Source organism: Penaeus vannamei, chromosome 38 (genome assembly GCF_042767895.1).
Source record: "Penaeus vannamei isolate JL-2024 chromosome 38, ASM4276789v1, whole genome shotgun sequence".
Taxonomy (NCBI): domain Eukaryota; kingdom Metazoa; phylum Arthropoda; class Malacostraca; order Decapoda; family Penaeidae; genus Penaeus; species Penaeus vannamei.
In genome coordinates, this window is record NC_091586.1 from 23,792,351 (window position 1) to 23,804,226 (window position 11,876).

At 41.9% G+C, this 11,876-nt stretch overlaps 1 protein-coding gene across 10 annotated transcripts in view; it reads right to left on the reverse strand.

The window, feature by feature from the left end:
• Window positions 1-278: 278 nt before the first annotated feature.
• Window positions 279-11,876, reverse strand: part of LOC113824907 (GATA-binding factor 6-A) — a 71,007-nt gene continuing 59,409 nt past the window's right edge. For 3 of the 10 annotated variants that reach the window (XM_070116225.1, XM_070116226.1, XM_070116227.1), the window contains exons 7-10: window positions 7,109-7,287; window positions 5,578-5,742; window positions 4,201-4,372; window positions 279-3,663 (exon numbers count right to left, since the gene is read on the reverse strand). In XM_070116225.1, the coding sequence (XP_069972326.1) occupies window positions 3,017-3,663; window positions 4,201-4,372; window positions 5,578-5,742; window positions 7,109-7,287 (1,163 nt within the window). In that variant the 3' untranslated portion in view covers window positions 279-3,016. Of the gene's footprint in view, window positions 3,664-4,200; window positions 4,373-5,577; window positions 5,743-6,263; window positions 6,332-7,108; window positions 7,288-11,876 lie in introns of all 10 variants that reach the window. The other 7 variants (XM_070116233.1, XM_070116234.1, XM_070116230.1 and 4 more) reach the window with 5 other exon arrangements.

Consider the following 11,876-nt stretch of genomic DNA (forward strand, 5'->3'; position numbering starts at 1 on the left):
TCTTTCTTTCTGTTACATATATATATATATATATGTGTGTGTGTGTGTGTGTGTGTGTGTGTGTGTGTGTGTGTGTGTGTGTGTGTGTGTGTGTGTGTGTGTGTGTGTGTGTGTGTGTGTGTATTTAGGCCGGTGAATATAAACAAATATATAATTGAATACATATTTGCGTATGCAGTGGCAGGGATGAAGTTTTAAAGTGAATGAAAAAATATATATATCATTTATATTCGACCTTTTGACTGAATATCTATAAGGATGAAAAATAAAAAACCATCTCCATGAAATTTGTTTATGATTTTTTAAACTCACAGCACAATTCAGTATTACAAAAAGACAAAAAATTACAAAGCGTTTTTTTCAACTACATATATTGCCAAAAATCACATAGAAGAATTCACTCACGCGCATACATATCATTCGTGCATAAAAGTGCTATCAATCACATTCAGTGACTTTTTAAAAGGAGGCAGATGATTGGTTGAATCGCTGGACGGTTCAGCCAATCACCGCCTGCTAAGAATAAAAGACTGGCGGCTGATTGGTTGAATTTCCTGACGTCACAACCAATCATCGCCCGCTAAAATGAAACGAGACAGGTGATTGGCTGAATTTGAATTTCAGATGCAGCCCATCACCGCTCCACAACATAGAAGCAAGGGAACTATATACAATAATGTATTCTTTTGAACTGTCTATTTACATAGGTCCATAAAAAATATTTTCCCGCGCTATTTGCAGAGAAAAAGTAATAAATCTAATTTTTACCACTCAACATAAATTATTAACAAGGTAAATTAAAAGTAAGATACGATAAATCAACGGTTTTTTCCCCTAAGTTGAAAAAAAAAAATCAGGAGAATTCATTTCAAAAATTCGAAACGAAATATTCTCCATTTGCAATAATATTAGCACCACGAGTCAGCAAGTAATGAAATAAATCATACTATTATATACGTTTTTATACAACGAAAAAGAAAAGAATTATCTTAAACACAGAGACATCACACAGAAAACGGTTTTCAACTACACTTCCGTCCCTTAAAAAAAAGGTTTTTAATTAACATAACCAACGTTTTCTAATACTTTCTATATCACAATATCAATTAAAACTGACTAACTGTGACACTCACCAATTAACTTTTTTTTTTAACTTACAAATTAACACACGGTTGTCTTTTAATAATTATATCTACATCATAAAACTAACAATAAACTACAGAATAAGAATCTATGATTAATTTAATCCACAAATGAATAATATACAAAGAAGGAAAACCCACAAGATTTTCGAAAAAAAAATAATAATATTGATTGATGACGTACATTTAAAACTAAGAATTAAATGAAAATGTTGCAGTTCACCCAACATAGAAAACGAGAAATGGGGAGTATAATTTGTATATTTTTTTCTTCCTTAAAAAAAAAAAGTCTAATAAAAATGAAAATAAAAATAAAGGTAAGAGAAATAATGACTGTAATATCAATGACAATAATAATGGCAATAGGAATGATTATAACAATAATAATAATAACAATAAAATTAATAATACTAATAATGATATTGATATTAATAATAATAAAACAAAAATAATAATACCAAACATTTTTTTTAATAATATGAAGGTGATTATGATGTGAATAATGATAATATTAACAATCATAAAAATCAAGTATAACTGACCAAATTGGTATTATAATAACCAAATAAATCAAATGTTTCTATTAATAATAACGTTCGTTTATTTACAGACACTGATGACAGAAATATTTATATTCCATAACACTAATTATTGCTATTGTACACACATTCCAAAAAATACACGAATTGAGTGCAGTAAAACAAAAGAAAAAGAAAGAAAAAACACACGTATAAATGAATGTCTTTCTTTATTTTCATACATTGAAAAATAGTTTCGCCTGAACTCTCTTGCCGTATTTACAAGAGCTTATCATTTTTTTTTCATATCTGTCTGTTTGTGTCTGAGAGAAAACAAGAGGAAAAAACGTTTTACAAATTAAGAGGAAAAAAAAACGTTTACAAAACAAACGTTCAAAGAGACGGACACACATTACAGTTTACAGAACCCTTTTCGATCCACAACGAAACAGGATAAATTATTTCCCCTTATTTTACATAATCATAGGATCATTTAAGTTCATAATTCCCCCGATTCGACGGATTTGAAAATAGGGATTTGATAATCAGCTGTGAGTACTATTCAGGCGAGGTAACATACCCAATTAATAAAAGAGTATGTTGTTTTTTTTCGATTTAATTCTTTAAACAAATAAAAGTGAAAAAAAAGAGAATCTAAAGTCTAACAAACTAGCTAACACTAAAACGTATACTAAGAGAACCGAAAGACGACTGGAAATCAGCATCCATTTTAGCCGTCGTCCATAAGGTGATCGTTCTCCTTGGTAAACAAACCAAAACAAGTGGAATGCCTGATGAAGGATGAAGACTGCTACGTGCGTGAAAGAGCGAGGAACAGCAGATTAGAAGATGGAAAAAGACGAAACAACAAACTAACACTGATTTTAAAAGCAGAAGAAAAGAAACACGAGAAAGGAAAACGAATAACAAAGAAAATGGGACACGAGAGGAACCGCGCAAAACGACTAGCCATTTTAGCCCCGTCCATGGAGATCGCCCTCAGGTTGAAGTCCTCTGGCATGTCGATGACCCCTTTGGCACTCCAACCGCCGGCACTCCTGCTAAACCTAGTATCTTTGGCACACTTGGTCTACCTTCTATCTTTGGTGTGCCTAGAACCATCTTAAGCTTAAGTCACGACATACAAAAAGCGCCTTAAAAGCTAGTACAAAAAAAAAACACACACATCTGTACACACGTATTCAACAGAGTATACATGTCTTCCATACTAAAAGAAAACTTCCTATGTACATTAATACCTATACAACTCTTCTTTTTTTTCCTTAGATTTTTTTTCTTTGTCTCTCTCTCTCTCTCTCTTGTTATTTTACATTCGTCCTCCCTGGGTGTCTACTCTCACTTGGCCTTCCACGACAGGTGTTCCAGCGTGTGCGGGGTGGTGGGGGTGACGGGGGGGGAGTGGCCCTGCACAGAGGTCGACCCCAGGCAGGCGGAGGAGACAATGTGGGGCAGCATCATGTTGGCGGAGTAGTGGGGCGCCACGGACCCCGGGGAGCCGAGGTGTGGGGTCCCTGCCGACGTGGACACGGGCAGGTGCGACGGGGTCATGTGGCTGGCAGACGAGGCGGTGACCCCAGCCAAGGGGTCGCGCGGGGACGTCGCCAGGCCGTTGGACGATGCGTGGGCGGCCCCGTGCGCGACGGAATGGGCGGCGTGGGCGTGGTGGAGACTCCCTCCTCCTCCTCCTCCTCCTCCTGCCCCGATATCTCCTGCTGCGCCTCCAGTCCCCGGGGAGGAGGGCTCGTCCTTGACCCCGTACTGGAGGGTGGAGGGCGGGGCGGGCTTGAGGCTGGGGAAGGAGTAGGGCGGGAGGAGCGACGGAAGCAGGTGGGTGGAGGAGGAGGACGTGCCCGACGGGGAGGTGCTCTGGGACCCGTAGGCGGAGGTGCCGTACATGGTGTAGGAGGCGCTGGAGGGCTCCGTCTTCACTGCGGGCCAAAGGGAAGCGTGAGAGGGGGTCGAGTAGGAGCTCACTCTTGGATCTTGAATGAGTTTTTCGTGCGTAAGACATGAGAATGACTCAATAAAAGACAAATGATAAATACGGATATATTTTTTATCCTTCAAATTATCAGAAAATATCTCTATTGATTAGTCTACAGGTAATCAATTTCAGTATTTGCAAAGAATAGATAAAATAGCGTTGACGATAATAATTAGCAACATTATCGTTACGAAGAGTGAAATCAAAGTACACACACACACACACACACACACACACACACACACACACACACACACACACACACACACACACACACACACACACACACACACACACACACACACACACACACTCACACACAAACTCACACACAAACAAACAAACACACGCACACACACAAACAAACAAACACACTTACACACACAAACAAACAAACACACTTACACACACAAACAAACAAACTCACACACAAACCCACACACACACACTTACACACACTTACACACACACACACACACACACACACACACACACACAAACAAACACACACACACATTTCCCCCCCAATAATTACCTGTCGACACCGAAGAAGTCTGATACTTGGAGGCCGAGGGCGTGGTGGTGGCGGTGCTGGAGGAGGACGTGGTCAGCGTGCTTGTGCCTGAAGAAGTGGCCGAAGAAGGGATCGAGGACGAGGTGGAGGAACTCTTGCTGTCACTCGACTTCTTGGGTTTTCTTTTCCGGGTCTGAAGGCGGGGAGGTGGAGGTTTAGGAATAATTACGTTTGGGGGAAAAAATTGGACTTTCAGAAGATTAAACATGGGAAATATGAGTAAAAAAATGGACTTTCAGAAGATTAAATATGGGAAATATGAGTCAGAAAAATTGGACTTTCAGAAGATTGAAAATGGGAAATATGAGTAAGAAAAATTGGACTTTCAGAAGATTAAAAATGGGAAATATGAGTAAGAAAAATTGGACTTTCAAATGATTGAACATGGAAAATAGATGGTGTGATATTTGTTTTATTTCTTGGTATCGTTACTGTTTTTACCGTTTATATATTTGAAAAAAAAAATCAGTGTATATATTTTTGCCTCTAAAATATAATTAATTTTATCATCTGATTAGTTACATATCAATCCACTGTTTCATTCCTTTCCATATGCTCTCTCTCTCTCTATATATATATATTCCCTAAAGTAGTCTTATGCACCTCAATCACTTATTTACGAAACTATAAATAACTATGCTAATTAGAACCTCACGAATTGAACCTAGGCCTACCATGAACCACATCAGAACCAGCACTCACCTGAATGCTTGCTCGCTCTCTCTCTCTCTCTCTCTCTCTCTCTCTCTCTCTCTCTCTCTCTCTCTCCCTCTCTCTCTCTCTCTCTCTCTCTCTCTCTCTCTCTCTCTCCCTCCCTCCCTCCCTCCCTCCCTCCCTCCCTCCCTCCCTCCCTCCCTCTCTCCCCCTACAGTAGCCTTATTTACCTCAAATCACTTATTTACGAATCTATAAAAAAAACACTATGCTAATTAGAACCTCACGAATTGAACCTAGGCCTACCATTACCCACGTCAGCTAGGCCTACCATTACCCACGTCAGCTAGGCCTACCATGAACCACGCCAGCTAGACCTACCATGAACCACGTCAGCTAGGCCTACCATTACCCACGTCAGCTAGGCCTACCATTACCCACGTCAGCTAGGCCTACCATGAACCACGCCAGCTAGACCTACCATGAACCACGTCAGCTAGGCCTACCATTACCCACGTCAGCTAGGCCTACCATTACCCACGTCAGCTAGGCCTACCATGAACCACGTCAGCTAGGCCTACCATTACCCACGTCAGCTAGGCCTACCATTACCCACGTCAGCTAGGCCTACCATTACCCACGTCAGCTAGGCCTACCAAGAACCACGCCAGAACCAGCACTCACCTGGATGCTCTCCTTCTTCATGGTCAGCGGCCGGTTGATGTTGTGCAGCTTGTAGTAGAGGCCACAGGCGTTGCACACGGGGTCGCCGTTGCTGTTCCGACGCCAGAGGGAGGTCACGGTCGTGTGGCAGTTGGTGCACACTTGCCCGAGCCGCCTGTTGCCGGACTGGAGGAAAGGTTTTGCAATGTTTATATTTCAATTATTTTTTCTCTCTTTGATTTTTTATTTATTTTTTGTCATTTTTATTACTACTTATATTTTTAGTGATTTTTTTATAATTATTTCTTTATCTTTCTTTCTTCTTTTTATTATTTTTTGTATATTCATTTGTTCAGTGACGAATGCAAGTGACGGTATATCCGAATTTATCTGCATGAATAATGATAATAATATAAACATTATATAAACAAGAACGAGAATGACCAAAGGGTTCTTAAAAAAAAGCTGTTATAAAAAGCATCGAAGCTACAAAGCACAAAAAATAATAAAAAAGCATTGATAAAAGAAGGGATTAAAAAAAGGTTATCAAAAAAAAAAAACATGCAAAAGCGTAGAAAGCAGAAGTCACAAGAGGAAAGAAAAGGAAGAGAAGGGGGGGGGGAAGAGAAGAAAAAAAAGAGAGAGAAGGAAAAGGAAGAGAGAGAAAAGAGAAGAGAGAGAGAGAGAGAGAGAGCGAATAGACCTACCAGTCGCCTGCTCTTCATCGTGTCATAAGGCCGAGACTGGAGTCCATAGTAGCTGTAGTAGTCATCAACTGCAACAAGCAAAAGGAAGAAGGTTAGTTGCAGGAAGAAGGGGAAGGAAAGGAGACAGAGAAAGCAGTGCGCGGGTCGGGTGTGTTGGTCAGGAGGAGGAGGAGGAGGAGGAAGAGGAAGAGAGAGAGAGAGAGAGGGAGATAAAAGAAGGGAGGTAGAAGGAAGAGAGAGGAGGAGGAGGAGGAGGACGCGTCGGTCAACAGAAAACGGGTAACCTCCATCAGCTGTTCTTGGTCGTCCCTTGAGGCGTGGGTTCTCGTGGCTTCGAGATCATTCACATATCCATCTCTTTAGCCATGTCCCCTACGACAAGGAACGAACGAAGAACTCGCGGTTTCTCCTCTCTCTATCTCTACCTTTCTTCTTTCTTTCCATGTGCTTTTATCTCCCTTTCTTCTCCTTCCCTCCTTCTTTCCCTCCAGACCAGACCACCCGACCCGTGAGTGACTATCAAAAGTCGGTTCTGAGGCGCGGTTTTCGAAATCCAAGGCGGACTTCTCTTTCAGACTAGTAAAAGAGATTATAAATGCGCTGGTGTTGGGGGGTCGATCAGTTTTCGGCGCGCGGCAGAGGAGAAGAAACGGGATAGAAGAAATTTGCGAAGGGTTGTTGGCCATGGGGGGGGGGGGATAGGGGGGATAGAGGTGAGGAGGGGAGGAGGGCAAATGAGGGGCGTGTGCTTCCCCTGCATCCCTCCACCGCTTCCCCTCCACCCCATCCCCCAGGACCCTCCGCCTCCTTCCCCTTCTCCTTCCCTCCTCGGGACGCCAACTTACATGCCTCCGCGCGGGCATCTTGGTCATGGGGCGGTTGATGCCGTTGGTGCGAGTGTAGAGGGCGCAGGCATTGCACAGGTAGTGCCCGGTCTTGGCGTCCCTCCGCCACAGGGGGGTCCGGGAGGCACCGCAGTTGGCACACTCGCGGCACTCACGCCCGTCGTAAAACCCGGGATCTACTGGGAGGGGGACACAGGGTGATGCCTCGGCCGGGAGCGTCTGACTGGGCGTCTCGTCAGGTAGCGCTCCAGATAACGAGCTAATTACACCCGCTGTCTCGTAGGCCTACCTCTACGGATCTAATCTTTCTCTCTTTCTCTACTTTCTAAATTTAGCGTTTTCTAGAATACTTTCTTTACCAGAACAGAGAAATCATATCACAATTGGAAAACAATATAATGATAGATATTATTATAATCATAATGATAATAGTAATAATAATGACACTAATAGAAATATTAACAAAATAATAATAACACCCCGAAAGCAACCTCTTTCGCTGGAAAAAAGGACATTAAGGCAAGGCGGAAAATAATACATTCCCAAATACAAAAAAAAAGAAAAATATTGCACTCAATTACCTGGAGGATATGACGAATACTCATAGCCGGTCACGTGATACGGCGCCATTTGATTGTGGTAATCATAATAATTATATTCGTGAAGGACGTTTCGGTCCAAACTAACGTTGCTCATGTTATTCATTTTTTTAACAAAGTCACTGTGCAAAAGAGAGAACTTGAGAGAGAGAAGGAACAACACACTATCTTCAACTCTCCTTCTCTTCTCCTTTTCCAACTCTCCTTTTCCCTTCGGTAAGACAGCTCGCTTCCCCGACTCACGAAGGCACCGTCAACACCGCAAAGTCACGCACTCAACTACACGACAACCCACGCAACCACCCTATATGAGAAAGACGACCGCCGACTGACACGCCCACCGCAATCCCAGTTCGTGGTCGCCGCCGCCGCCGCCTCAGACACCCCAAGCCTCCATGCGGTCTCCGTTGAGAACGTTCCCTGAGACTCTCCTTATCGCGATGGTCAGGGTTGCCCCCCCCCTCCCCTCCCCTCCTCCCCCTTTCCCCTCTCCCTACCCCACTCCTCTCCTTCCCTACCTACCTACCTCCTCCCCTCCCTCCTTCTCCTATTTTCACCTCCTCTCCTTCCCTCACCTACCCCTTTCCCTCCTCCTTCTTCCGCCTTCTCCTACCTCACTCTCTCTCCTTCCCTGCTTACCTCCTCCCCCCTTCCTCCCTTCTCTCCCTACCTCATCCCTCTCCTTCCCTACCTCCCTCCCTTCCTCTCCTCTCCCTACCTCACCCCTCTCCTTCCCTCCCTACCCCCCTGGAGAAAGATAGTCCTTATCAGCTGTGACAAGTTAGGCCTGCATATGATGTAGGCTTTGGGAGAGCGGCTGACAGCGATGAATTTCCTTCGTTTGTGGTGTTGGCTTTATTTATTAGGAGTGGTGGTTGTCGTAACGTGTTCTGGTCTTGTCTGCATATATGAGTCTTTGTTTTAGTCTGAGTGGGATTTATAAAGCATTTTCTTGTTTAACATAGGGAGATCTATAGCATTTTCTTAGATAACATAAGGAGATTTAAGGCATTTTCTTGGATAACATAAGGAGATCTAAGGCATTTTCTTGGATAACATAAGGAGATCTAAGACATTTTCTTGGATAACATAAGGAGATCTAAGGCATTTTCTTGTATAACATAAGATCTAAGGCATTTTCTTGTATAATAAAGGCATTTCTAAAACTTTTTCTTGTATAACTTAGTCCCAATAGATATTACGTCGTCAGCAGATTCACAACCCAAGTTAAGGAAAATATTTAGTATGCTCATTTTATAAATTACAATGTGAAAATAACGCGTGTTGTTTCATAACACGATAAAAATGGCATCGACTTGTAAAAAGGAAAGGAAGAAAAGGCATGTGGATGATTAGACATCAATCTAACTACTTATTAGCCACGCTTGTTTGGTTATTTTGACGTGCGCTCGTAGTCCCTGACCGATCGTTGTTTGTTTTGGGCCAGCGCTCTCTTCAAACCTTTGTTTACCTTTGAAACCTCTGCCCAAACCCAAGCCAGCAAGCACTTAAGGGGGGGGGAGGGAGAGTATACCTCTTCTGAGAATCTGTTACTATGTAGTAGATCTTCTTGAGTACTTGTTTGTTCGTGTTGATATAGGATGGAGTCTGTAGGAATGATATGTTTGTTTTGTACCTGCGCTCTCTGGGTCGGGCGAGGACCTCGAGCCGAATCTACGAAGCGTCTCTCTTCTTTCATTTGGATTTTTGTTAATTACGGCTCAAGTGTTTGGGTAAATTGATATTGTTATCGGGTCGTGCCGGTGATGGGGATTAAATGAAGTATCAGCTGATAATTTGCATATTCACGTACCTGAGTTTCGTCTAGGCGTGATTGATGGCCAAATATTAACACCGCAATGGCTTCACTTGCAAAAATAAACAGGCCGTTACTAGTCCCCCCCAAAAATGCAATAACCGTTATCGTTCTCGAATCATAAAACGCTTCATAAATGACATATAAATTTTGAAAATTAATTTACCATAACGCAAGGGATTAAAGCGGGGAAAATGGAACCAAAAGGAGACAGGACGAAACAGCACAAGTTCCTAACCTCGAAGACAAAGACACACTGACTGTTCACTACATCCTGCAAATTGTACACGTAATGTCAACTGAACTCGTGGCACAACAAAGAACATGACACATGCCCAAGAAAAAAAAAAATTAAACCATTTAAGAAATACTTATAAAATTGTACAGTTATATTTGAAAATTCTATACCAGTTATCGTAAAAGTCAATGGAAATTAATGGAATTAGAAGTGGGTTGCTAATGAGAAGAAGAAATAAAAATTTGCAAACGTGGAGATTATTATTATTATTTTATTTTTTTTTTTTTTTAGAATATATTAATTGCGATAATTAGAAGACGGTTGCGAATACTCAGAAACGAAAAGTTGTTAACGATCAGAAAAAATATATTCAGAATGAAGTAAATTCACAAGAAATAAAAATATAATTAAAATGAAATAATTACAAAACGTATTTTTTCCCTGTCTCCGCCTAACCTTAAATTTTAAAAAAACCAAACGAACTATCATAAACATCAACCAACAATTAAAAAGAAAGACGAAACGATAATTAATTCATAAAACAAGTATTTAGAGAGAAATAATCAATTATCCGACATTCAGACGCGTGTTGTATGCTTGTTAACCACCACTTAACCTAACTTGACCTAACACACTGGTCAAGGCAAACAGTTTCTGGATTCGGGATTAGGGTGACCTCGGACGGGGGGGGGGGGGGAGGGGGGGGGGTAGTAGGGCAGGGTAAGGGGAAGATGGCGAGTGTATTTGCATGGGCACGCGGTCAGCTGGGTATAAGGGTATGAGGCTTTTGTTGAGTTGTTTCTAGAAGTTTGAACACGTGTTAGGCGGTTTTGTGGAATGGTTTAGGGTCAGGAACCAAGAGTTCGCATCGAAACGAAGAGCAAGAGAGATAAAGGGGAAGGAATGACGGGGAAATATTACATATGTACGTGTGTGTGTGTGTGTGTGTGTGTGTGTGTGTGTGTGTGTGTGTGTGTGTGTGTGTGTGTGTGTGTGTGTGTGTGTGTGTAATATACAAATATACATATATACTTACACACACACACACACACACACACACACACACACACACACACGAACACAAACACAAACAAACAAACAAACACATATACCGATAGATAGATAGAGATCGATATATACACATTCACACATACACAAACAAACCAATATGCAAATTAGTATAAATATAGAAAAAGAGAGGAAATTATATGAAAAAAATTAGCCATATATGCAAATTAGTATAAATATAAAATTTATAAATACCAAGCAAATGAGAGGAAAGGGAAGGAAAATAAGGGGAAAGGTCAGGATGTCAAAGACAAAAGAGCCACTTGACTTTTTCGAGCATGACAAAAATGGCGGATCGTGTGTTGACAGTGAATGACATGACACCGCGTTGATGGTGGCTCGAGGTTTGCAATGACAGTGTGTGTCGCCTTCGCCCTTCTTCCTGTATTTCGTCTGTTTTCTCTTGTTTTTTTTTTGGTTTTGTGTTGTGCGTGTTTTTTTTCGTTTTTTGTGGTTTGTTTATATTTCTTTTTGTGTGTGTGTGTGTCTCTCTCTCTCTTGCTGTCGCTCTCTTTCTCGGTCTCCCTCTCGGTCTCCCTCTCTCTCTCTCTCTCTCTCTCTCTCTCTCTCTCTCTCTCTCTCTCTCTCTCTCTCTCTCTCTCTCTCTCTCTCTCTCTCTCTCTCTCTCTGTAGTTACTTTATCTAATTATATCTAATTTACAAAATTCATTCTCTCTCTCTCTCTCTCTCTCTCTCCTCTCTCTCTCTCTCTCTCTCTCTTTTCTCTCTTCTCTCTTCTCTCTTCTCTTTTCTCTTTTCTCTCTTCTCTCTTCTCTCTTCTCTGTTCTCTCTTCTCTCTTCTCTCTTCTCTCTTCTCTCTTCTCTCTTCTCTCTTCTCTCTTCTCGCTTTCTCTTCCTCTTTCTCTTTTCTCTTTCTCTCTTTCTTTTCTCTTTCTCCCTTTTTCCCTCTCTCCTCTCCTCTCCCTCCCTCTCCCTCCCTCTCTTCCCTTCCCCTCTCCCTCTCCCTCCCCCTCTCCCTCTCCCTCTCCTCTCCCTCTCCCTCTCCCCCTCCTCTCTCCCTCTCCCCTCTCCCTCTCCTCTCTCCCT